This window comes from Phacochoerus africanus, chromosome 10, assembly GCF_016906955.1.
Source record: "Phacochoerus africanus isolate WHEZ1 chromosome 10, ROS_Pafr_v1, whole genome shotgun sequence".
NCBI lineage: Eukaryota > Metazoa > Chordata > Mammalia > Artiodactyla > Suidae > Phacochoerus > Phacochoerus africanus.
This window is the reverse complement of record NC_062553.1, coordinates 133,048,766-133,076,071: the sequence shown is the minus strand read 5'-3', so window position 1 is coordinate 133,076,071 and position 27,306 is coordinate 133,048,766. Positions and strand designations below refer to the sequence as shown.

At 40.7% G+C, this 27,306-nt stretch overlaps 1 protein-coding gene across 4 annotated transcripts in view; it reads left to right on the top strand.

Annotated features, from left to right (window-relative positions):
• Nucleotides 1-27,306, top strand: part of ARHGAP24 (Rho GTPase activating protein 24) — a 476,741-nt gene that overhangs the window by 207,228 nt on the left and 242,207 nt on the right. For all 4 annotated transcript variants that reach the window (XM_047799568.1, XM_047799564.1, XM_047799566.1 and 1 more), the window contains exon 3: nt 13,421-13,508. In XM_047799568.1, the coding sequence (XP_047655524.1) occupies nt 13,421-13,508 (88 nt within the window). The remainder of the gene's footprint in view (nt 1-13,420; nt 13,509-27,306) is intronic.

The window sequence follows — 27,306 nt, the reverse complement described above, 5'->3', positions numbered from 1 at the left end:
TTTTCCCGGAGTCCTATGTCTAGAATGTAGAAGTCAGAATTTAAAACTGGCTAGTCAGAATCTCAAAGCTGTGCTCTTCCTTCACTGTCTTCGTCTTCTTAAAATATTCTTAGTGAATGAGTATTTTCCTCACCTTGCTCCCTTGCATCATGGTATCTTTATTGGAATGGAGGCTAAAAGTCAAGAGGTCAAAAGGCATATACTTTTCCTATCAAATCCTCTATGTGGTTTCTTAGGCTATATTTGAATTTCTCTGATAAAAGGGAACCTAATTCACCTAAGAAAACCAATTTTATCCCTGACTATCCATTATTATTAAACAAAATGAGTTAACTTGGGAGAGTAAAAGAAAAAAATTATCTTTTCTATAATGTGTGTCAGCTTACAAATGCCACATGCCTGATTTAACTTTAATTGCCATAATTGTTACTCAAGTATGTACTATATTATAATTATCCTTATTTTATATATAATGGAACCCACCAAAAGATTAGGTGGCTTCATGCATTCAGCCATTCGATAAATTTTTATCTGTACCTTCTATAGACCGTGTTACCTTCTAAACTGTTGGGAATAGAAAAATACATATAGATCTACTCTTGAGGTCTTTAGGGGCTGGGACCTCTTAAGGGCTCAAATCCCTGCAGGGCACAACTCTGCTTCCTTTCTTAGTACTGAATTGTTGTTACCAGAAGAATTCAGGAAGTACCCATTGTGATATTATGATCCTAGAGGTTTCAGAGCTCTCATATAATGGTGGTATTCTCCAAGCATTAGTAGGAAGATGATTCTAGGAGATTGGTACACACACACACACACACACACACACCCAACACACACACATATACATGTACACATGGACATACATGTATATGTGTGTGTTGCATGTACACCACACATAATTATGTCTGGAATTAAGCACTTAGTTTGTAGCTTTGCAACTTAAGGACACCTTTTTTTTAATTTTTTCCTCTTTGTTTTTGTTATTTTTGGGGTTGGTGTTCCTGCTGTGGCACAGTGGGTTCATGATCCAGCCAATTCAGTCCCCTGCCTGGCACAGCGGGTTAAGGGCATTGCCACAGCTGTGGTGCAGGCTGCAAATGGGGCTCGGTGTTGATCCTGGCCCAGGAACCTCCATGTGCCATGGGTGTGGGCAAGAACAAAACAAAAACAAAAAAAGAAACAAGAACAAGGACACCTTTTTTCATCCAAACAAATGGGAAGAGACAGAGAGGAGATTACACAGGGTGTTTTATAGCCAAATTTGGAAGTACATCACTTTTGCCTGTCTTCTATTTATTGGTTAGAATTCAGTCACATGATCTCACCCAGACACAAGAGAACTAGGAAGTAAAACCTTGCAGTGTGCTCAGACGGAAAATGAAATGGCTGTGTGAAATAGTATCAGCTCTGTCTTACTTGAGATTTAAAAAGCAGTTATTAATATAATAGGTTAGAGAAAAAAAATCACCTGATTATTTCTATAAATACAAAAAAGGTGTTTAATGAAATTTAATACCCATTCATTGTTTGAAAAACCAAACCGAACAATTATTAGCAAATAAGGAATAGAAGAAAAGCCCCTGAAAGTGAAAATGAATAGCTTATTAAAAATCTCTAGCTGCCATCATAGTTAATGATGACATATTGAAAGCATTGCCTTTAATATCAGAACTAAGTTAAGAATATTTGCTATTATCATGTCAATTCATCAATTTATTGGTGGGTCCCTGTCAGCACACAGTAGGATAAAAGAAAGAAAACATTTGAAGATTGGAGAAGAAAATATACAATTGGCATTACTTGCAGACAAACTCCCCAAATTATGCAGATGAGAGAGTTTATTAGTAAGGTTGATGTATAAAAATATCTATATACATTTTCATTAGGAGTAAACAGTGCAAATGCGTATGTTCAATGCCTTTTAAAAGCATCAAAATATACAAGGTGTATATAAATGTACTAGTATAAATATATATTGTTGCATATAATATATAACAGTATATATACAAATAAAATTTTTATGTACATACAGATACAAAAATATACAAAGTAATCATTTTTGGAAAGATGAAAAAAACCTATATTAATGGAAAGATGAAACATGCTTATGGGAGTTCCAGTTGTGGCTCAGTGGTAATGAACCCAACCAGTATCCATGAGGACACGGGTTTGATCCCTGGCCCCGCTCAGTGGGAGAAGAATCTGCCATTGCCATGAGCTGTGGTGTGGGTCATAGGCATGGCTCGGGTCCTACATTGCTGTGGCTGTGGCGTAGGCCAGCACGATTCAACCCCTAGCCTGGGAATTTCCATATGCCACAGGTGAGCCCCTAAAAAGCAAACAAACAAGCAAACAAAATGCTTATGAATTGGAAGTCTTAACCCTGTAAAGACTCTATTCGTATTGGTTTAATATTGTAGAAAGGCAAATGATCTATGGATTCAATGTAGTGCCAATAAGTACTCTGACAGGATATTTTGTGTGGAAGTTCTGGGAAGCAAGTTCACATTTATTTGGAAGTGTAAATAGCCAAGAATAGATATGACATTTCTGATGAAGGAAACTGAAACAAGAAGTCTTTCCTCATCAACTACATGGAGTATTATTGGCTCAAGGATATAGACACATTGACCAAAGGAACAAAACAAAGAACTTAGAAATAGATTCCCACATATATGAAAAGTAATAACAGAGCTGATAGGGAGAGATCAGTTGAGAAATTATAGACTTCTCAATAAATAATCCTGGGATTATTGTTCATGCTTTTTAACCAAATCATTGCCAGCAGCAAATAAATACACTTATATTACATCCTTTCCTAAAACAAAAAACACAAGACACCTTGGTATCTGCATCCTTCTTTAGCTGCTAATACATTTGTCCGATCCCTTTCACATCAAAACATTATTATAATTACTTTACATTTCAAATTTGTTAGTACAAGAAGAATTATTCTATATTCAGTACCAAGAAATGTAAGTTAATGAATTTGAAAAGAAGAAAAAGTAAAATCCAAACAAATCAAGATTAAAGGAATAAGAATACTACAGTTAACATGTATTTATGAATATAATCCTTCTTGCTCCAGTATAAAGAAAGCTAAAAATCTAAAGACAAAAGGAAGAAAGTACTTATATGTAGAAGCGCACTAAGACCTGGAAAATACAAATAAGAAGAAATTGATAGATCAAAACTTTTAAGAATTGTCTGTGATAACTGTCTCCACTTTCCCATCTCAGGTTCTTTCTTCAACCCACTGGCATTAGACTTGCTTTTTCTACTATTTCATGGACACTCTTGTTAAGTTCACCAGCAGGTTTTTGGCCAAATCCATTAGTCAGTTTTCTACTTATGCTCTCATTTGACCGATCAGGAACATTGGATACAGATGGCCATTTCCTGGAACAATTTCTTGCCTCAGCTTTCAGGATTCTGGACCTCGTCCTTCTCTGGCCCTCCTCAGCCAGTTTTCTGGCTGCCTCTCCACTGTAGCTTCTCTAGATGTGGACATCCCTGGAGAGCGTTCCTTGGTCACCCACCTTCACCAGTCTACACACTCTCCTTAGTCTCCTTAGGTTACCTTAATTAATTTCTTGACTTCAAATGCAATTTATAGTCTGATGCCTCTCAAAACAAAATCTCCAGGAGTTCCCGTCATGCCATAGTGGTTAACGAATCCGACTAGGAACCATGAGGTTGCCGGTTCGGTCCCTGCCCTTGCTCAGTGGGTTAATGATCTGGTGTTGCCGTGAGCTGTGGTGTAGGTTGCAGACGCGGCTCGGATCCCACGTTGCTGTGGCTCTGGCGTAGGCCAGTGGCTGCAGCTCCGATTCGACCCCAGCCTGGGAACCTCCATATGCCGTGGGAGCGGCCCAAGAAATAGCAAAAAAAAAAAAAAAAAATCTCCAGATGAAATCTGTCTCTGGATCCTGAAGCTTACGTAACCAACTTCCTACTTATTTTCCTGGATGTCTAATGGGCCTTTCCACCTGAATATACGTAAGCTGAAGTCTTAATTTCTCCCCCAATCCTGTCTCTCCACTCCTCTATTTTCCCCACCATAGTATATGAGATCATCCGGTGCTCCAGTGCTCGAAATGTAGGCATTGTCTTTGTTTCCTGTCTTCCCTTAACCTCCGCAGAACGCATTACCCAACTCCACTGTTCCTCCAAGACATGGTCTGAGTAACATCCCTTTTCTCCATTCTAATGGATACTGGGCTTCACTATCCTGAGAGTCTGGGCTTCTGCTTCCATTGCTGTCCCTGCACGATCCCTTTTCTGATCCGTAGCCAGTGTGTCTTTTGAAAATACAAACCAGATGAGACTATGCTCAGAATCCTTCAGTGGCATCTCATTAGGCTTAGAATGAAGATCTGACGCTCAACTTGAGCTTTTAAAGCGGGACCTGATCACCTCTGCCTTCTTTTCAGACATTGCCGTTCTCCCTTTCATCTTCACTTGAATGGATTTTCTTAGCATTTAGATCTCCGCTAAAATGTCACCTGCGCAGAAAGGTCATTCCAAAGTAGCTTCCCAGACACTTTCACACATAAAACCCTATTTTAATTAACCACACAGAGCATTATGTCATTTAATAGCTCGCTTGTGATTTAAAATGTACTTATGTGTGGACAGACGTATGTGTTGGTTCCTTTATTAAAATGTGAGCTTCATGAGAACAGGGCATTTTCTACTTTCTCTGCTGCTACGTCTTCAGCACGCGCAACATCCAAAACCTCCTCTGACCCAGGGAAGATGTGCAGTGACAATTCATGTTGCATTATGACTGTATCATTGTCATATCTGGCCTTGCTGTATATTTGTGTTTTGCTACAGAGCTTTCTTTGCCTTTTCCTGAAAATGACCTTTTTTTCCTCCCAGTTAATTTTTTCAATTTTAAAATTCAAATATATGGAAAGTTCTTATACTAACTAGAAAGTAGCTTTACTTGGATGTTAAAAACTAGCAAGATCATTTTATTCAGCATCCAGTTTATTTTGGCATATAGATTTATCTGCTAAAACAGTTTCTTTCGAGCTTAAACCTAGGTCCTTTCCGTTTTATCTTTTACACACACGAATGGTTTATTAGGTAATTAAGATAAAGGGTTAAATGGAAGTTTTAATTATTATCAGCTTCCTGGTCCATTGATAGCGGCTTATTGGATCCTTCTCTTTAGGGTTCCAGACTTTCCTATAATAAACACTACATACTTATGACTGTTTTTGCTCTTTATATTTCTTTTTCACAATGAGACATAAACTCTAAGACTCTTTTTCCCTGTCTCGTCTACTGCCATAGGCTCTGCTTTGAAACTTTGGCATTTGGCACCCCCTAGGCAGCTGACATTTCTTTTTCTAATTGAGAAATAACGAATGTGGTAAAATAGCACATCCTGTTGCACATGAACCAAAAGATCAAGGTCCCAGTAATTAGTTGAGAGGGGTTAGCGGTTGAACTCAGTCATTTCGAAATACGGACTCCTAACCTTGCCACAGATAGTCTGTCCTAGGATTCCGAGGAAGTGAAGTGACCCTGGTGTAATTAATTCCTCCTGTTGAGAGTGGGGGGTTGGGTAAGGAGGCATTTCTTTGGCTCCCGCCTATTTGAGTGCCTTGCACACTGTGGATTCTCCCCTAAATCACTGGCTAAAATTGAGGTACCGCTTACTAGCTCTTGAGAATTAGCAGTGGATTTTTTTTTCCCAAAATGTCATCTTGCTTATAAGCCCCTCCCTAGGGGTCCTTGGAGACTTTATCTCAAAGTCTTTATACGTATGAGTTTCCTTTTGCTGCTATAACACATTACCACAAACTCAGTGGTATAAAACAGCAGAAATGTATTCTCTCCTCTTCTGGAGTTCAGAAGTCCAGACTCAAGGCAGGGCTGGATTCTCTTCCGAGGCTCGAGGATGGAGCTCTGCCAGCTTCTGAGGACAGTCAGCATTTCTTGTAACTGTCATTCAGATCTCCGCCTCCCCTCCACGTCACCCTCTCCTCTGTGTGTGCACCAACTCTCCCTCTGTCTAGCTCTTACAAAGGCACTTCTGACCGGATTTAAGGTCCCCCTAGAAAGTCCAGGACAGCTCTCTGCTAAGATCCTTAACTTAATCGTATCTGCAGAGACCCTTTGTCCTGATAGGGTAGCACTTCCAGGTTCCAGAGATTAGGACTTGATGTCTCTGGGTGACCAGTATTCAGAGTATTGTGCCATATCTAGATGTGTTCTAGAACTGTCTTCCACAGTCCTTGCAAGGCAGAAGGACTGGCTTTGAGATTCCAAAATGCTCCTATCCAACCCTGCTTTCTACTGTCATTTTCTTGCTTTAAAAATATATTTGTGTGTTTTTTTCTTAGAACACAGTGATATGTGCTCATGATTTTAAATTTTCAAAAAGTAAGAAAAACTGACAAAATAGAAATTATCTATGACCTGACTATTCAAAGGTAATCTATATTAACATTCCATTTTTTTCCCCAAGTGTTTTGGCATCCTCAACCACATAGTACATAGTAAATATATATTTGATGCAAAAACAGGTGAGTGAATGAACCAGTGAATCACATTGCAGCTATCTAACATACAAAGGACACTGATTAGAAGGTCTCATTGTAGCTCAGTGGGTTAAGAACTCAACATGGTGCCCATGAGAATGAAGGTTTGATCTCTGGCCTTGCTCAGTGGGTTAAGGATCCATCATTGCCACAAGCTGTGGCATAGGTCACAGATGCGACTCGGACCCATTGTTTCTGTGGCTGTGGCTGTGGCTGTGGCTAGCAGCTGCAGCTCTGGTTCAACCCCTAGCCTGGGAACTTCCATGTTCTGCAGGTGCACCAAAAAAAAAAAAAAATGAGTGACTATTACAGCTGTAATTTTACCTCTACATATGATGTTTTAGAAGCTTAAAATGTACAGCAGCATGCTGGCACATAGTAAGTCTCTAACTGTAATAATTCAGGATGGAAAGAGGAGATTTCACACTGAAGGGAAGAATTTGGAGCAGAAATTGTTGGGGGATGAATTTTGTGCCCATATTTGGATCGTTTTTCTTCCAATTGCAGTCTTTCAAAATGTCATGGGCACCTTAAGAAAGGTAGGGAGCTATGGTGGGCAAATTCTGGGTGTCCATGGTATTGCGAGGGGACTCGTCTATTAGATATTAAGCATGAGAAAAGTAACTTCTAAAGTCTCCATCCACTTCGAGAGCGTAATTACCAAATTTGGGGTTTAGGATAATGATGCCTTCCTTTCCCACATTTCCAGTCTGTTTCTGCCCAACCCCCCTTCTGTCATCAAGGAATTTCTCCATGGGCCAATGCATTAAGGACTTGTAGACCTGAATTAGGAGCGACCTAGATGTATCAAGGATGATGGTATCTGTGTTCTAGGGACAGTGTCCATGTAGAAGGACTCCATCGGGGAAGAAATTCATGAACTTCCTCGGTCCTGTCCAGGGGGCAGTTCACATGGGGTGAGGGATTCTTTGTGTCTAAAAGCAAAGATTTTTTTTTCTGTAACAATGAATGGCTGTCCTTTAGCCTCCTAGGATCGGAACATATATAATAATGTTACGCAAATGCCGTTTCAAAATTAAATTCAAAACCCAGAATGGCAGTGCTTCTCAAGTGCTTTATAATATAAAGCATCAAGATGAGACATCCGTATAGAGAAATTATTTGTATTTATTCAGTAATTATAAAATACTCTCATGCCATGAGGCTTATCATTATTAATTTAAATATGATTTGGAAACATTGTGTGTGGTTCTTGCTTTTATGTGTTTTATTAGCCAAGGAAAAATAGTCTATTCCACAGAGTGTACAGCTTTATTATGTTGTTTTTTCGATAAGATAATGTATAACAATGCTTAGGTCAGTGTTCTCCAAATGGTTTGCACATAGAAGTGCTTTGATAGATCCTGAATTTATACCAATTTGCAAGTCTCCCCTTTTCTCTCCCTGGCAGCACCCCAGAAATCAGCCTATTAAAGAGGCTAATAAGAAGCTTGATCACAATTTATAAAACTTTTTCAAAACTGCTTTAAGTAGTAGTAATTGAGTAGAAATAGGAACATGAACCAGGTTAATAAGTAACGCAAATTAAGTGTTTGGAATCTACTGTAGCAGACGCTCTGTCAGGTGTTCCCTGAGCTTTATTTCCCTCATGTGTTAAATGAGAAATACAACAGAGTCTCTGGGCAAATTAATGACATAAGTAGCCTACACATTTGCTTGGCGAAGTAACAAATGGTCAAGAAATGTTAGCAATCATCATTAGCAACATCGTTCTGCTATGCCGTTTGTTATTCTGATTGTTAATTAGAGGTTTATTTGTTTTAATTTAGTCTTACAGACATGGTAGTAAAAACTGACTTCAGTTTTCTAATTGGTTTATCTCCCTGTTCACTCAACTAGATGATGATTATAGCACATTTATATTGAACCTTTATGAGAAGCATCTCATTATTTGGAGATCAGCAAAATATGGACCCAAGATAGCTTTGAGGGTTCTGGTATTTAAGGCAGACATTTTAATATTAAAAACAGCTAAAAATACCATGTACCAGGCATTTTTCTACAAACTGCCCATATGTTAGTTCAGAGGAATGACCTGGGTTCTCTTATTACCCCATTTAAGGATGAAGAACATGAGAGATGGAGAGGATGCATATCTTGGCTGAAGTCACTTGGCTAATCGGTGGGGAAGTGGGAATCTGAACCCTGGTAGTTTAACTCCAGGGTTAAGTAAATAGATTTACTTAGCAGACTTCATTGTCATTGGTTGATTGGGATATGGCTGGAGCACTTGTGGATACAACGTTACATCTTTTGTAAGCATATAGTATCCTGTTCCCTTTTCATAACAGGGGCTAATCTGTAGTAGGTTTTTTGGTTGGTTTGTTTGTTTTTTGGTCTTTTTTTTTTTTTTCTCAGGCCACTCCCATGGCCTATGGAGGTTCCCAGACTAGGGGTCTAATCAGGGCTGTAGATGCTGGCCTACGCCAGAGCCACAGCAACTCGGGATCTGAGCTGTGTCTGCAACCTACACCACAGCTCATGGCAACGCCGGATCCTTAACCCACTGAGCAAGGCCAGGGATCGAACCCGCAACCTCATGGTTCCTAGTCAGATTCATTAACCATTGTGCCACAATGAGAACTGCTGTATTAGGTTTTTGTTGTTTTTTTGTTGTTGTTGTTTTATTCCATTCTCTGCCTTCCCAGAGTGATTCTCATGGAAGTACAAGGATGCTATTGGACTTCCTGACCATTACATCCTATGCGCCTAGGACAGGGCCTGGCCCAGGCTAGGTGTTATTAAATAACTATTTGTTGAAGAAGTTAATGAAGTTACTTGCTACAAAGAAGAAAAGTTAAACCAATCTACTCTATTAAAACCTACTCTATTTTTACAGTAATAAAAATTATTGAGTAATATTTATTTCATCTTGATCTCATTTTCAGACCTCTCTCTAGTCACATTAAAAATGCACCAATGTGGGATGTTTTCTTGTGGCACAGCCAGTTAAGAATCTGGAGTTGCTGTAGCCGTGGCACAGGTCACAACTGCAGTGCAGGTTTGATCCCCGGCCTGGGAATGTCCACATGCTGTGAATGCAGCCAAAAGGAAAAAAGAAAAAAAAAGAACACATGTATGTCAAACTGAGACTTTGCCTTTTTCCTTGTGATGCTCATGATTATTTTTCATGCTGGGGAGAAAAAATCCCATCATGGTGCCGTTAAACTAACAAAGCTACTGCACATGCATACATTTTTTCCAATCCAAATCCAAGAGAATAAGATCACCATGCGTATTTTCAACAGCATTTTGCCTTACTCTAATATCTTGTGGTTTTGGCTCAGTGATCTGATATTAACTAGAGATGAGCTTCTTTTCTAAAAGCAATTTTAGCTACAAAAAATATTAGTATGGTTCTGAATTATGTTTCTTCTGGCAGATCTTAGCTGTCATCTATAAAAGATTTTGTTGAACGTATTATCCCATTTTGGAGTTTTAAAGATTCTTTATAAAAGAGATATTCCCTGTGGGGTGAAAAATAAGTATACTTCCATTCTAAATATGCTGATTAACTGTTGCCGTGTAATTATTGCCGTATGTAGTGAACTCCTATCAAAAAGATTACATCCCCTTTTGGAACTTGAGCCTCTCCTCTCTTGTCATCCAAAATTAGCAGTGACATATCCTGAACATCATGGGTTAATATGCCCTTAAAAAACTCAAGAATATTTGTACCCTGGCTGTTTTGTCACTCAAGAGCCCCAGCAAGAAATTGATGACTCTGCCTCAAAAGGTGTAATTGAAGCATGTGCGATATCCCTTTGTGATTTCATTTACAAAGTGTTGGAAAGGCTAATGGAAAACCGCAGACAGTGAAAAGACCCTGGGGTTAAGCACAGGGAGGACCCCGTTCCCACTCTGGTCTGTTGGAACCTGGAGAAGCCTGCAGGTTTAGCACATGTGGAGGAAGGTAGTCAAAGCAACTTGGGTCAAATTGCTGCCTAGCATGGACGGAGACAGGTCAGTGGTTTCTTAGGCCTGACTCTGGTGGCCTTCTGACCTCCTGCTGTGGCCTCTCAAACCCCACCTGAAGCCAGAGATCAAGAAAGCCTGGTTTATGCAATTTGTGGAGATTAGTTTTCTGGTTTACACAGTGGAGCGATGGGGGATAGATGCTCTGGAGGGCAATTACCCAGCATAGCTACTAACAGAAATTAAAGGATAGCACATAGCTTAGGCTGAAGTGCACAGGCTTTGTGGAATTTGAATCTTCCTAACACCCCATTTCTTTCTTTCTTTCTCTCTTCCTCTCTTTCTCTCTCTCTCTTTTTCTTTCTTTCTTTCTTTCTTTCTTTCTTTCTTTCTTTCTTTCTTTCTTTCTTTCTTTCTTTCTTTCTTCCTTCCTTCCTTCCTTCCTTCCTTCCTTCCTTCCTCTTCTTCTTTCTTTCTTTCCTTCCTTCCTTCCTTCCTTCCTTCCTTCCTTCCTTCCTTCCTTCCTTCCTTCCTTCCTTCCTTTTCTCTCTCTCTCTCTCTCTCTTTCTTTCTTTCTTTCTTTTTACTTTTTAGGGATGCACCTGCAGCATAAGGAGGTTCCCAGGCTAGGGGTTGAACTGGAGCTGTAGCTGCTGGCCTACACCACAGCCACAGCAACACAGGATCCAAGCCTCATCTGCAGCCTACACCACAGCTCACAGCAACGCCAGATCCTTAACTGGCTGAGGGAGGCCAGGGATTGAACCTGCAACCTCATGGTTCCTAGTAGGAAATTTTACTCCCTGGAGGAGGAAAATGGAGGCAGTACCTTCAACACCTCACCTCCTAAGTCATGGAGGAGAGGAGGGGCCCTTCTAACCTCTAATTCCTTGGGTTTTAATTAGGGACTGTTAGACTTTATCACTCCAAGCCCAGAAGGAGGGACAGATCTGATGACTATAATTTTCTGTGCCAAAATAGGTAGGATGAAATTGTGTAAGATATTTGAGCTAAATATTGCTTCAAGCTGGGAAAATAGACAATATAATATAGTGGACAAAAGTGTAGGCTATTGAATCCAGCATGCTTGGTTTTGAATATGGATTCTACAACACAAATGGTACTCTTTCACTCAACAGTACTCCCTTTTATTTATTTTTATTTTTATTTTTTTAGTATTAACCTTGTGCCAGGAAAAATACTAGACACTGGCAGTGAATTAGGGTACAAAACACACATCATATTTTCTCTCTTATAGTTTATTGTTGGTGATAGACATTAATCAAATAACATAATTATATAAGTGGTGAATCAATCTAAGGGAAATTCTGGAAGTTATGCAAGTGTATTTTAGATGTAGTCAGTCTGAAAAATAGGCATAAAACAACCAGAGAAAGAATGTAGTCCTCAGGTAAATGAGAACGTGATGCCGTTTATAGAAGGGCAGTTGACTGGATCATAGAAAGCATTGAAAGTGTGAGAGTGGAAAAATTAGTTTAAGACTTGTAGGTGGAGCCAGATCCCCCAGAGCTTTATTCTAAGACAAAGGAAAGCCATTGAAGCTGCTTGAGCAGGAAAATTGCAAAATCCAGTCTCTGTTTCCAAAGATCACTCTGATCACAGTAAGAGGGAAAGAGGGGTTATAGTGTGTTCCAGTACTGGGAGGAATTCAGGAAAGGGGTATTTTAAGCATCCCAGATGAGAGGAGATGATCCCTCGGATGAGGGAGTGGTGGTAGGAGAGACACAGCAGAGACAACGACGCCTGCATTTTTGGCTTTAATAACTGATTGGAGGATGGTGCTGAGTTAGGCAATACATAAACATGACCTGAATTAATAGCATTTTAATTTGACCAAGTTTGGTTAAGAAGCGTTTGAGATCTCCAAATGGAAATGTCAGAGAGGCTCTTGGTTATTAAGGTCTGGAGGTCGGAGAGTCCTGGGTTTGAAATATTAATTGATACTCAATAGCTTGTAGTTGCTTATTAGAGTCATAGGCACGGATGAGATCGCTTGGAGAATGAGTGTATAAAATCAGAAGAGAAGGAATTATTGGATTAATATTTAAAGTCTCTGAGAGCCACAAAAAAGACTCAGGGACAGAAAAGAGGAAAACCTGGAGAAAACAAGGCATCCAAGAAAGAAGGCACTTCAGAAAAGAGTGGTTAATAGTGCTGAATTGTGCTGACTTCCTAAGAAGTCAGGGTCATTGAGGATTGAAGATGGTTAAGCAAGCAGCTTGTGAGAGTCATGTAATTGGATTTATCAGTGCACAGACCAAGCTGTAGTGGATCCATATGAGGATATAGATTCAGTGTAGACAACTCTTTGCTAGGCAAGAAAAAAAATGAAAGGAGAGCTGGAGAGGGAGGTGGAGTTAAAGTCACTTTTAAAAAGAATCAACTTCTAAACATGTCTCAGTACTGAAGGAAATGATCCTAAAAAAAGAGAAGGAAATTTAACAGAAAAGAGAGGGCAGATAATCAAGAGAAGGCTATGGCAGCATTGGCTAAGTTACTGAATGTCTCTGCCTTGGTTTTCACAGCTATAATATGGGGGAAATAATACCTACCTTCTAAGATTATTCTAAAACCTAAATAATATGGTGGTTGGCTGGATGCTCAGTAAGATTTTTGGCGTACAGAATGTACTTAATAAATTGATGCTTAAAGTGAACTCGGTACCTAAACACAGAGTTTGTTTTGTACATATCAGATGCTCAACGAATATTTGTTGAATGTGGAATGAATCTGATGCTGTTACATGAGTTTTGAGTAGATGGGAATGTAAATGAGCCTGATGCGTATGACGATGTACTAGGTTATACATGCACTTTGGATGTCTACTGATGATGTGACAATGACGATATTATTCAGTATTTGCCAGCTGAAGATGTTGATGTTTAGGGCATTTGTGTTCGCAGGGTACTATTTTTCTGCCTGGAAATAGAGTCCTTGAACATCCCTGCAATGAAGAGAGCCCAGGGAAGTTCCTTTTTGAAGTAGTTCCAGGTAAGATACCTTTTTGGTTTGATTCCGTTATTGCCATTCCATGTTGGTAAAGGTGAAGACAGGTCAGCCAGCCACTACTCTTCTTGAGTCATGACTAAGAAGATCAATTTGAGGAGGCACAGACCATGATTCCTGGATTGTACCGTAGTATGAATGAACATGTCCATGCATAGACGTGGCCACATGACGGGTAGATAGCCAATTGCCCATGAGACTCCAGAGTTGACCAGAAGTCATGACGCAGCATTTGTAAGGGACTGTTGGAGGAGAAGGTGGTTTTACAGGGCTCTCGTGATGTGAAATTTGACCCGGTGTTACAGGTGGAATGCCCTGCTCAGCTGATTCACTGTCGTATTTCCTCACAAAGCTGCATCTTTAGGGAAGCTTTGCAATAAAAACGAAACAAAACCCCCCCTCCATGACCCACCAAGTATTATAGTTCTGTACCTCAGCTTTGCTCACAACCAACCGCTTCCACATGTTTGGCTTATAGCTGGAGGACGACGTCTCTGCCAAGGCATCAGATCCTGCAGCTACATGTCTTCAACATCTGTTCATTTATTTTTTTTTTAGTCATCTCCATCCACCCCTCTCAGAGTACCTGATCTTCACCTACATCTTTAACTCACCCAGCCACACTTTCTTCGAGGCTGTGGTCCACTTCTTTGATCAGCCCTTCAGCCCTTCTTTAGCACTTAGGGCAAGAAAAAGGGAGTTAGGCATGTGGTTTTTATAGCTTTAGCTCTCGCTGACCCAATGAATGTGATATTGACAGTGATTCAATCACAGTCTAGGGGTGAGTGTGAATTCATTTGGGTGACTCATATGCATTGCATATCCCTAATGCTGGTGCACAGAGAGTCAATAAAACATTTTCCCCAGATTCATAAATGCTGGGAATCTAAAATGTGAAAGCATATTTTTCCCCCTCAATGAAAACAGCTGTAGCTGAGTTCATCTGGCTCAGGATGGAATCCATGACTAAATGTTAATTCATGCAGCTGAAGTGCAGAAAGGTGAGTCAGATGCGCCGTGTTATTTGTTTCCCCCTCGGGCAAACATATTGTAAGGAACCTGAATCTTGTTTGCCCTATTAAAATCTTTTTATACTTACTTCTTGGTGGAATACCCTGCATGGAACCAAATTCCAGATGTTGCAAAACCTTTGAAGTATCAGTAGAGGAAATTTCTTTCACTCTTTATTCTCAAACATGAGGCCCGCTGGCTTAGAAATAAGCACGAGATTAAACTAACAGTTTTGATTCTTTATCTCCAATAATACAAAAGTTCTCCTTTCCAGTGCAATCTACTAAATGTATAAATATTTCATGTTTGGATGACGATGTTCTGATATACGATGGATAGATACTGTCAAGACTGTTCTAGAAAGGGCTGTGTCTGCAAGCCCAGGAAGTCACAAAATCTCTTCTCTAAGGTTGCTCTTCTAGGGTCTATGATTCGAATGAGGTGCTTGTGACATAATGGCCTTCATTGAGCAAAGCTTGAGACGATGTGATGTGGAATCTGAAGGTTGTCATTTCAAAAAAAAATTTTTTTTCTCAAGGAAGTTCAAGTGGGCTGCAGCAATTGTAGAAATAAACATACTATGCTCACAGTTTACCTGGCAAAGATGCTTCCTGAATCATTAATACAATATGTAGTAGCTTCTAAGTTAGGTTTTATAATTCTGCACTATCTTATGGCATGATAAGAGAATTGTGCCAAATGCTTCTTAAAGAGGGAGTTGAAAACACACTACAACTGCCTTGAGAATCCAGGGCTTGTGCTGTTAAACTTGGTCCTTGGGGCTTTCGTGGTGTGTCCCTTACATTAGGATGGAAATTCCAGGCAAACACTTCTGTATCTGTATGAGAATGTGGGAATCAGTATCACATGACTTTAGCCAGTTTTTGCAAGATCAGGATTATTTGTAAGATTTCACACGACCCACGATTTATCTTTGCAAGTGAGGCTAAGATAGCATTTTGTAATTATTCCAACTGCATGGTGCTTGGATATGTGGCATCTGGAAAGTTCCAAAAATGCTTTTGTTTGTCCGAAAGTGTAGCAGATGGGAAGGCCTGGAGAAAGGTGGCCATTGCCTTGTATAGAACCTTCTGCAGGACTGCCAGCCGGTGAATCCTCTTAGTACATACTTATTTTACATTGGCGTTCTCTGTGGAATTTTCTCGATCACTTCTGAAAACATGCCCTGCAAATGGTACTTACATATACAACATGCTTCTGTCTTTTTTGACAAATACTTCAAGCCCAAATACCCATGGTATAGCAATGAATAAACTTATATCCTTTAGTCTTACCTTTCCCATAATGATTTCCAGCAAAAATGGCAAATGCCTCCAGAAAGCTCTTTGCCAAACATTCTAATGCTATATATACATACACACATTTGCATATGGGTGCGTGTGTATTTATGTATATGTAGTTATATATAACATACAAACATGTAATATAGATTTACATATATATATATCCATATGTGCTATATAGGTTAGGGTTCTTGTTTCATTTTTGTTTTTGCTTTAGTCTGAAATGTCCTATGAAATTAATAACCATGTGTAAATTTGAAAGAAAAACTAATATTTTTTCAATAGAACTGAGGGTTTCAGGTCTTTGTACAGGACTTAATTACATGTGTTTGTGTATTATATTTCTGTGCAAGTTTTAGGCCTTTCTCAAAAATCTATCTTAAAACTACCATCATTTAGGATTAATTTCTTATATAGACTATTACCCCATGACATGAATTGTCTCTCTGAATAATGTCATGAATTATAGCATTACACTGCAATTTTTTCCTTTTTATCTGCTTGTTATTCGTAAAGATGTTAGCCAAATCAGCAAGTTTGAAGACTTTGCTGTCAAACATGCCAAATTTTAGACTGGAGTGAACTTTTATGGCCAAGTGCTAAGCTTTGGGGGAAATGTGGCTGAGAAAGGAATGTTGGCAGACCTTTATTTAATGTGCAGTACTTGAAGAAAGAAAGTGCTGTCCCTTTCTTTGCATCTCAAAACGTGTTCTATGCATGTTTCCCTTGTGATGTTAAAAAAATAATAATAAACAGGGGTAATTAATGGGATGATGATGTCCTCCCTTTCTTAGAAGAATGGTCTACCAGAAGGAGAAAAAGAAATAGTGCTTCAGAGACAAAGATACGTAAAAAGAGACAGACAAGGGAGGAGTTCCCATGTGGCTCAGTGAGTTAAGGATCTGCCATGGTCACTGAAGTGGCATGGGTTCCATCCCTGGCTCTAGAACTTCTGCATGCTGCAGGCATGGCCCAAACAAAAAGCAAAAGGAGAGAGAGAGAGAGAGAGAGAGAGAGACAAGGGAGCGTGTACTTTGTAGACTTAAAAACCGCATCTTTCTTCTCATCACTGTATCCCTAACGCCTAGCATAGTGTGATGCAAAGTTCCGAGTACTTATTGAAGTGTCTTTATTTACCAGGTTTATGGAGGAAACTCAACCATATGAAATGGGTTTATTGTTGGCAGTAACTACTCCTGATTACTGGGCTATGTTGAATGCTTATTTCCTGCTGTCGGGGGATCTCTCCCCCTCCTGGTGCAGCAAAGACCTTTTTGCGGCTCTAGGGGCTGAAGTGGAGGATAACTCCTCACATCCTTTTCCTACCGCTCTGCCTTCCTGTCTGATGATGATACCAAAAGAAAGACGGACGAGGGTAGGCCTCTTCCTCTACAGGAGTTCCCGCTGGGCTGCAGCGCCTGAGCGCTGATGGATTCTTGCATTCCTCTCCAAATGCTGCCTCTCTCCTGGGGCACACTGGCAGATGTCTTGATATCCCTAGAACCGGAAATGCAGGTCGCAGGGTAGGAGTCTCCGCTCTGGGCATGGTCCTGGCAGATGGCATGCCAGCCAAATGGCTCAAAGGCCAGCTGCTTGCTTTGTGCTTGCTCAGCTGTGTGGACACTCACGTACCCTCACCTGCCATGTGAGGACACTGCAGGCTCGTTCACTGTCCCTGGCTCCCCCAAGCCGGCCGTCTCCCCTTTCTCCATGAAGCATGAGCTGCACAACCAGCAGTTTAGTGGCTTCACATCTCATGTGAGTTTTCAGCTTGGAGAAGGGCTGGGTGACAGTTTGCACCTCAGATTGGGTGAGCGTCTCGCCTGTGCTTCCCTGACTTGTTCTGATGGTTGAGAGAAGTTCCTTTCTTCCCCCCCCCCCCGCCCCAGAATAGTGTTTATCTTGAAAACTGTTCTATCCAAGGGACACTTCCTTTTCTCTAGTCTTCCGCTTGCAACCGTCAGGGGCAGAGAGATGGCATTTGGGTTCCTTCTCTGAAATGCATTTTTTCCATAAGCTCTGGAGGGAAGTGGCCAGACACATCCTCCTCTGTTTTTTGGGCCACGCTTGTGGCCCATGGATGTTCCTGGGCCAGGGATCGAACCCGCACCATAACAGCAACCCAAGCCACAACAGTGACCATGCCAGATCCTTAGCTCACTGAGCCCCCAGGGAACTCCAGACAACCTCTATTTATTTTTTTTTTCCCAATTCAGAATGCGATTTGTAGCACTTTTTTCTTCAGACTTAGATCTTGACAGCAATTTGAGGATAATGGAAATACAACATTTTTATCTCTGTCTATAATCTTAGATTGGATTCCAGGGACACATAATCTGATGGAGAATTCTGTTAGCATGTTTTTGAGGGAGTGCTTTCTGGAGCTATTTCATCTCTAAGGAAGTGAGGAAAGCAGGAGCGGGCAGAAGGAGAAGCTGGCCCATGGCGCTGTTGCAGACAAGGTCCCGGCTATGCTCTAGGAACCAGCTTGTGTGTCCTGACCTCAGCTAGTCTAGCTGTCGATTGAGCGGAGGGGAGACAAATAAACTCACCTGCAGCAGTTCCTTGTTGCCATGGAGAGCAGTTTCCACCAGGGCCTCTGTGAGCCAGCAGCAGCCAATATACCAGCCTCTGGGATCTAGACAGAGCCACACAGTATCCGCTACAGTATCCATAGCTCGATCGGTATCTAGCTTTCTCTATCTCAGACAATAGTCTATAGGCTCTTTACATGTATCCATGTATTCTCACCACTTTGTGATTTAATCCTCATTTCTATTATTATATCCACTTCCAGCTAAAGAAACTGAGGCACAGGGAGTTCCCGTGGGGCCTCAGTGGGTTAAGAACCTGACTAGTATCAAGGAGGATGCGGGTTCAATCCCTGGCCTTGCTCAGTGGGTTAAGGATCCAGCATTGCCATGAGCTGTGGTTGGATTCCACATTGCTGTGGCTGTGGTGTAGGCCAGCAGCTGCAACTCTGATTTGACCCCTAGCCTGAGAACTACCTCATATGGTGCAGTTGCGGCCCTGAAAAAATAATTAAATAAATAAACAAATAAATAAAAGAAACTGAGGTACAGAGAAGTCGTTTGATCAAGGTCAAACAGCTAACACTACCTAGTGAATGTAAGTGTAAATATATGTATATTTTATCACTGACTGACCTTTATAAAGAGAAAGGTCTAAGAAATCAATCAATATGTAATGTATATTAAACTTTATACATACATACATACATATACATGCATTCATATATATACAGGTATAGTAGGTCTTCTAGCTTAAAAATATGAGCTGTCAGAATATTAGAGGCTGGAACCTCGTTTCTGAAATGTGAACACGTGAACTGTTTTTATTCGTTGTCATTGAAATAGGCTTGTATCTCTTCGTAGCTCCTCCATTAAGGATGGGAGTTTGGGCATGTGAGGTGAGAATAGACATTTCCATTTACCTTCAGCTGTGTTTAAGCCTTTCGTTAACATAGCTCTGGATAGAGATGTTCACTTAGAGTTCTTTTGACAGTATGTTCTAAGGCCACAATGATGCTGTCATGAAAAAGTGGGGAGAAAACCACACTTGTCTGCAGTGACCTTCCTTACATGAGAATAACTGTGCCAAAGGAGGCATCTGCACCTGTAATTTTTTCCTACAGAAAACTGTTACGTGCCAGAGTTCGGTTCTCTTCATGGCAGAACTCGCGATGCTGAACTTGTCCCCATTTCTTCACAAACACCCTCCACACACTGACAAGGTGTCGCTCATTGTCTGGCCCCCAACAAGCACACTCGATGCTGTTCCTTTGCTGGGAATCAGTCCATGGACCTGTGCAGGTGCTCTGCAGGCGGAGACACCATGATGAGTTGCAAGAGCAATTACCACTATCCCAGAGGCTCGCAGTCCCATCTTGGCAGCGTGCCTCAGATGAATAATAACCAGAACTTAGAGGTATTCTTATCCTCTTCCTTCTCTGAGAAAAAGAAAAGAAGTGAACACCCAAAATGGGGGATGAGAAATGAAGAGGCAGCTATGAGAACAAAGGGAAAAAAGAGAAAATTTGAAGGATAATTTAAAGTGATTACCATCTGCCTGGAAATGAAATTAAACCCTTCAGCAAAAGAGAAGGTGTCATTTATCCCACCTTTAGCCAGGAATATACTCATTATTAATAATATCCTCTGACAGTTACATGTTACTTCTGTAAATTTTAATACAAAGTGTTTCCATTCTAATTATTTTCCAGAAGGCTTTTCAGGGGCTAATTGAAAAGTTAGAAAACATAGGTGCCTAGAGAATCTAATAAATGTATCATGGATTTTTTTTTGCCAGAGAAAAGGCATATACCTACCAAAATCGCAAGTACTTGGGGGCTCCAGAGATTCCCTGAAACTTCATTATGGACTCAAAAACTGTCATTTAAATGAGGGACCAGGGACTTTGTTAGTCTCTCTATCTCCATCTCTATATTTATCTATTTATCTCTGTGTTTCTAGGCATCATTTATGTCATCTACATTCATACTGCATAAATATGACAAGCTTTTCTATTATTTGTAATTATGTGGTATACTAATGATCAGTTTTTTTACTTTTTCTGCCCTGATTCAGTTTTTTTTTTTTTTCCTCTGGCTCAATGCTTGTGTAACTCTGCAGCCCTGCTTTGTGCATTTACAAAAACATTTTCTGGATAGAACATTTCATGCCTCTGGAGGCTGTAAAAATTTTAATTTACTAAAACTTGAACCTACTAAGATGGTCAGTGCAGCTGTGCTATATAATAGGTCATCTGAGAATAGATAGTTCTGAGAGAGCTTCGCGGGTGTCTCTGAGAAAAACAAAAGCATAGCCAATTTTTGAGATAATTATGAGACATCAGCAATGAAAGTTCATCATCCGTGTCTGTATGTGCAACTCTTTCTAGGGTGATCAAATAATGTAATTGGGTAAGTTCATTTGCTGTCATTTAAACATGGAAATCAGTATTGGTACCTATTTTACATGAAAAGGCGGTGATTTTTTAGTGGTATTTTAGCATAGAAGTTGGTCATTCTTGATCACTGGTTAAATATGCTACTAAGGCATTGTGTTTAACAGCATGCTCTTTATCTTCATGTTACCCTTTTGTGTTATTACGGTAAGTTGAAATCCATGTAATTATATTTGTTCCCCAAAGGCAACTAGGACAATTTCTTTTTTTGTCTGCCTAACTCTGTAGGCAGCTTGTATTTTTTCCCCTTTGCTTGGTTAATGTGTGCAAATCATTTAGAGAATGTGAGTAGGAATTGTTTATGGTATGAAAACGTAATTCTATATACACAAGTAGTTCTGAACATGACTTAAATAAATGCATTGAAAATCAGCATGTTTTAGCTGCTGTGTATTCTTCTATATATATAAAAAAAGTGTTTGAGATGTTTGCCTCTAAATTCCCGTCCTACTTAAAAATGCCTTAAAATATATATTTAAAAGAGGCTATTAAAATGGTACAAAGGGCATTTTAAAATGTTTGTAATCTCTTGAAATTCCACTATTGCCATGTCAACCCAAAAATATTTGGAACATTTATAAACCAATCATGATATCCCACTTATGAGAAGTGTCCACATGAAGAGTTCTCTCTTAGGGTATTTGTAGATATGTTGATCTATTCACATTCAATTCTATCATTCATTTTATGTGCTAGATCAGGGGTCAGAAAACATTTTCTGGAAAGAAGCAGAGAATAAATATTTTAGGTTTTGTAGGCCATAAAGTCTCTGTTACAACTGCTTACCTCTACCCTTGTAGCAATATACAAATGCTATGGCTGCGTTCCAATAAAACTTTATTAATGGGCACTGACATCTGGATTTTCTATAATGTTCAAATATCAAGAAATATTAGGAGATCCTGTCGTGGCTTAGCAGAAACGGATCTGACTAGTATCCATGAGGACACAGGTTCAATCCTTGGCCTCGCTCAATGGGTTAAGGATCCAGTGTTGCCTTGAGCTGTGGTGTAGGTTGCAGACTCAGCTCTCAGATCCCTTGTTGCTATGGCTGTGGTGGCTATAGCTCTGACTGGACCTCGAGCCTGGGAACCTCCATATGCCACGGGTGCAGCCCTTAAAAAAAAAAAAAAAGAAAGAAAGAAAGAAACATTATTCTACTTTTGATTTTTTCCCCCAATATCCTAAAAATAGAAAAAATAGATAGTGAGCCAGATTTGGCTATGGACCATAGGTTGTCAACCCCTGTGCTAGATTAAAAAAAGAAAACCTATGAAAAGGTGGCCGAAGATACTATTATAAATCACTAATCCTCACTGGTGCCACCAGAGCCAGAATTTGAACTCTCAGACACCCTGTCTCCCCAGGCCATGGCATCACCCACTGCCTCACCATCATGATTCAAGAGCTGTTTGCCAACATTTTTATTTAGAAGCTCCACCTCTGGATAATCTTTTTCCCCCAATCATGATAAATCTAAAATGTTGAATGACCCAACTGAAATTCTCACCATCTTAGCTCATTTAGAACCCTAGATTCTGACCAGAGCTGAAAATCTGTGACTTTTAAAGAAGTGAATACCATTAATAGGAGATTGGGTGTGCCACAGGAGAAAAACTTTCCCATACTTTGTTCAGTCCACACAAGGTCAGAGGGATTTTCATAAATATTCTGAGATGGAAACATCCCTTGCAGGATCAAATAGCTTGAGGTTGCTTCTGAACTCTCCTCCTTACAAGGTGTGTTAGCATGTTCAAGCTTTAAGGATCTCCCACTAAATGACAATACTTTGTTACTGGTAAAACTAACAAAACGTATCTTCTAAAAAGAGTAGTTTATTTCCCCCTACCACTCATTTATGACACATGTCTACTCCTAACCCACCACTTTTTAACCTCAGTAGGAGGAACTCGCCCGTAATTCTTAGAGGTAATGGGCACGAAAATACGTGTCCAGCCCTGTACTATGGTATGTCCGGTTTTAAATACAACAGTTCGTGTGATATGAATACACTTGCGAAAGATGCTGGTCTCCTCACTGGTCCCAATAACTGCTAAAACCAGGCTTTATACCCATCTGCGCCACAGAATCACTGCATGCTGCAGCTTCCTTATACCCATGAGAGTATAGCTAGATTTATTCTCTAAATCCCGCACGGGCCAAATATCCAAGAGTTGAGAAAAATAAGGATGGCGAATGAAGAAATGAGGGTACAGTTCAAAAGTTAGTGCCCTCTGCATTTCCTTTCTCTCTCCCGAGACTCCCATTTTTCCTGTTGCCTGTATTCTCTTCCCTCCGCATTAGACTTGACGTGGAAATGATACCGTCCATCCGTAGTACCTAGAAGAGGGGCTGGCCTATAGTACATGCTCAATGCACGTTTGTTGAATTCGGGAGTAGACTAGACCTCGGCTTTATCGTGCGGGGACTAATTGCGTGGGATTAGCCAAATGAAAAGAGCCTTGCAGCTCTGAGGTATTTAATTTGATCACAGGGCTTTGTCTCTGTGCCTTAGGAGACTGGAGATGGAGGAAGTTCATTAACTTCACAGACTCTGCGCTCTTTAAAAATCAGTCGGCATGGCCTCATCCTTCAGTCCTCTGTGACCACAGAGACCAAAAGCGTCTTCTAGTCCTTGGATGACAGAGGCTGTTTATTAACATGTTATCTGCTGGAGTAAATGTGATTCTCTTTCCCCTCGGGGTTCTCTGCAGCCTGGCTTTAATTACGTACCTGTCTTTTCGGTCCAAAAATTGAAAAGGGCTTTGCCATCCATTCAAAGACAGTGTGGCACTAAACAAATGCCAGTGGCTGTTAGGAGGAAAAGCGGGTTTCTCCGGGCAGTTCTTCTTCTGTGCAGCAGCTTCTTTGAGCTGTGTCTTAGGAAAGAGTGGATCTGAATGAAGCAGTGGTCAGGGGGGAGAATGACCGATAGGTTAGAAGTGATGTGAGAACCAGAAAGAAAAGATCATGCTTCCCAGGAAACGCAGTGCATCAGAAGAAGGGGGAGGAGGGTGCTGCCCAGCGACTGCTGATCATTAGGGGCAGGAAATAAGCTTGCTCGCGGCACGGATGAAACGAGCATGTCACTACGTCCTGTGCCAGCTCTCAGGGAACCAGGCGAACCGTTTTCATTTTTATTTTTTCCTTTTCTGTGAAATAGAAAACTGAGCTGACGTGCTCCTGAATGTTCCCAATAGTGAAACCCCAGGGGCCATCTGCCTCCCAATAATGAGTCCCCTGGCCTGCTGGACGTCCTGACCTTAAACATAGCAAATCCCCTGTACTTTAATAAAAATAAAAATAATAATAAAATAAAAAAATAAAGCAGATGTTATCATTGTCTATCGATCTGTGGGTGCCCTTGCCCTGCCTGGTTTTCAAACGCTGCCCTTCTTGAGAACGGTCCATCTTCACAGCCCTGTAACCTCAGGCCCAGATAGAAGTCCTGAGAGGTCCTGATCCCACAGAAATGTATGGCCCAACCTGCTGAAAGCCCTACAGTGTACAAAAGAAAACTGGCAACTTGGGGTAAAGCCGCCTAGGATTTACAAGATGCCAATTTATTACAGGTGATCGGCTGCATACTTTGCTAAATGCGAAACTCTTGGCTTTAGGTATATGAGAGCAGAGAAGGATTTAAACCAGCAGAGGCACTGACAGCATGATGTAGATCAACTGTAATAAAAAATGTTTTACCAAAGTCTATTCTCCAAGTCCATGATTATCCTTTCTGTGGAAAGGTTTTAATGTATTGGGGAAATAAAAAAAAAGAAGAAGAAGAAGAAGAGGGAAAAAAAATAGCCATTAATGAAAAACAATTTTTTTAAGTTTTAAAATAAATAAGATTGTCCTCTTTCACTGTGACCTAGGAGGAGAGGTGCCTAAGGGAAAATGACTAAGAGCTGATGGTGAGAAAGCAAGGCTGTGCAAGTGGCCCTGGGGGCCAGTGTAGGAAGAAGAGAGAGGCGTCAGACTGCTCTACTAGTGCCAGACAGGACTGGAATCAAAGGCCAGCTCTACTGCTGGAGCTGGTTGCTTAGTCTCTCTAAACCACAGTGGCCTCTTAGTGAACGTGAAGTAAGAATCCCTCTCTTAAAAGATTGTGGTGATGATGGAAGGAAAGAAGAGTATGGGGATCAGGCAGTAACGAGTCTGCCTGGCCCAGAGAAGGCTTGCTGGAAAGTAGCAAGATTTGGAACCATTGTCTGCATAGTGTCATATATAAGTAAGTGCAGGTCTAGATACTGAATTATCCTAGATGGGGTTATAGATGCAGTAGAAATTTGGTAACACCCCATAGGTCACTGTGAGCTGGAATAATCAAGGAAGACTTCCTGGAGGCAGTGAGTCAGCCCCTAGAATTTAAAGAAACTACAGGATTTTGATTAGATGACCATGGGGTTAAGAATTTCAGGCTGAGGAAAAATACAGACAATGCATGGAGAAAGTTCTGCAGCCAGAAAAGGGCACTAATGAATAAGAAGTGGGGATATACCAAGGACATGTAGTGTGACTTGTTTATGTCCTGCTGATCTACCGTGTTCTGGAGAGGTGGTTGTTTGGCTGCTCCTTCTATAGCGCCAACTCGGAGGGGTCCTGATTCCTAGGCAGTTTGGCAACAGTCAAACGCCAGGCTGCCCTCACACAGGCAATCAGCTGATTTTGTGAAAATGCTAATCAAATGCTTATATGTCCAGCATCAGAGTAATAAACTGAAAATCAGACTTATTACATTCAAATTGCAGCAGCCAGCTCCAGGTCTGACAGGCCTCACCCACTTTAGCCAAATGTCCCTAAACCATTCTCATGAAGTCACATTGGTGTAAGCATTCGCTGGTCCCATAGGGAAGCTTCTCCCATGAACTTGTACTTGACCAGCAGTATTTGTAAACCTGTGCTGGTGACAGGAATTAGGGGTGAGTGGAAAGCATGCTTATTAGTCTGCTAGGGCCACAGATGGAGGGGCTTCAACAACAAACATTTATTTTCTCACAGCATGGAGCTTACAAGCCCATGTTCAAGGCGCCAGCAAGATTGGATTCTTCTGAGCTCTTTCTTTGCCTTGGAGAGGGCCGTCTTCTCCCTGTATCTTCGTGTGGTCTTCCCTCTGTGTGTGTCTGTGTCCTGATTTTTCTTCCTATAAGGATACCAGTAATACTGGATTAAGAACTACCCTGATGTCCTCATTTTAACTTAAATATTTTTTTACAACCCTAGTTCTAAATAGGGTCAGAGTCTAAGGTATTAGGAGTTAGGACGGCAACACGTGTGTTCTGGAAGAACACAACTCAGCCCCTAACAGAGTAACAAAGTTGAGACCTTACTATTCTTCCAGAGGCTTCTCTTTTAATAGGGCAAACTCGTCCTCGTGTTTATTACTTACGACTTGAGCCCTAGCCTGCTCCTAAGCAGAAATTCAGACCTTGCTGTGTGGACACCAAGCCACAATCCACAGTTCCACTCAGTTATTCCAGAAATGCTGGAAAACTTGAGTGAGTTACCAACCAAAGTGTTAACTGAAAACATGTGAGATAGAAATACATGGAGGCTGCCCAGAGAAAGAACGGATATTTTATATCTAGCTGCAAATTGCCCATGGATTTTAAAGTTCTCCTTAATTTTGTTCCCAGGTTTGCTGTTGTTGTTCTGTTTGTTTTTAGCACTTTTCTTAAAAGAAATAGACTAGACATTTAGCCTTATGTCATTGTCAGTAGTTAGTGTCTTGGGGAGTCTTCTTTTTTCTTTTTTTTTTAAGTCCAGGCTAAATTTTACTTGGGAGCAAACTCCTTTCCAAAAGTGGTACACGAATGCCTTAAATACTGCTGTGATGAGTCTAGTCAGGGGGAGAAAGCCAAAGGGAGCCCGTGGTAGACCTTATCCAGTTGCCAGAGCTTTCTGTAGTGAATTACCAACTTGTCATTCAGGGTGGAGAGGAGCAAAGACTATCAGGACGGGCAATTAAGGCTTCTGGAAAACGATTAGTGCAGGGGCATGACATGATGTAGGGTTCATTCCTCCAGCTCCAATCACACTGTCTTTCTCGTGACTCACTGTTTCTGCTGTGTCACTTGCTCACAGGAATCACAGGGGAGATGATGACAGAGCTGTGCTTGGGGTCTATTTGGCGCTACTCTAGGGGCGGTGATTTGTCATAATGGGCTCTTTGATTGAAAGACAACTCATTCCGATGTGGATATAACCGATGCAAATCAATTCTCATTTGAATAGTTGATTTATTTTGTATTTTATTTTTGTTCAGCTTCTCTCTCCCCCAGATAACCTTACTACCAACTTAATTTTATGGAAATTACCTCAATTTCCTGAGAGCAAATACATGAAACTACTTACATCTGCCGTTTGGTCCTTTTTCCCTCTCTTACAACAGAGCAATGGTCCATTTTCCTCCCTAAATCCAGTCTTGCATCTGCCACTGAATTCCATCCACTCCTCCCTTTTCGAGAGCCAGCCAAAAAGTATTG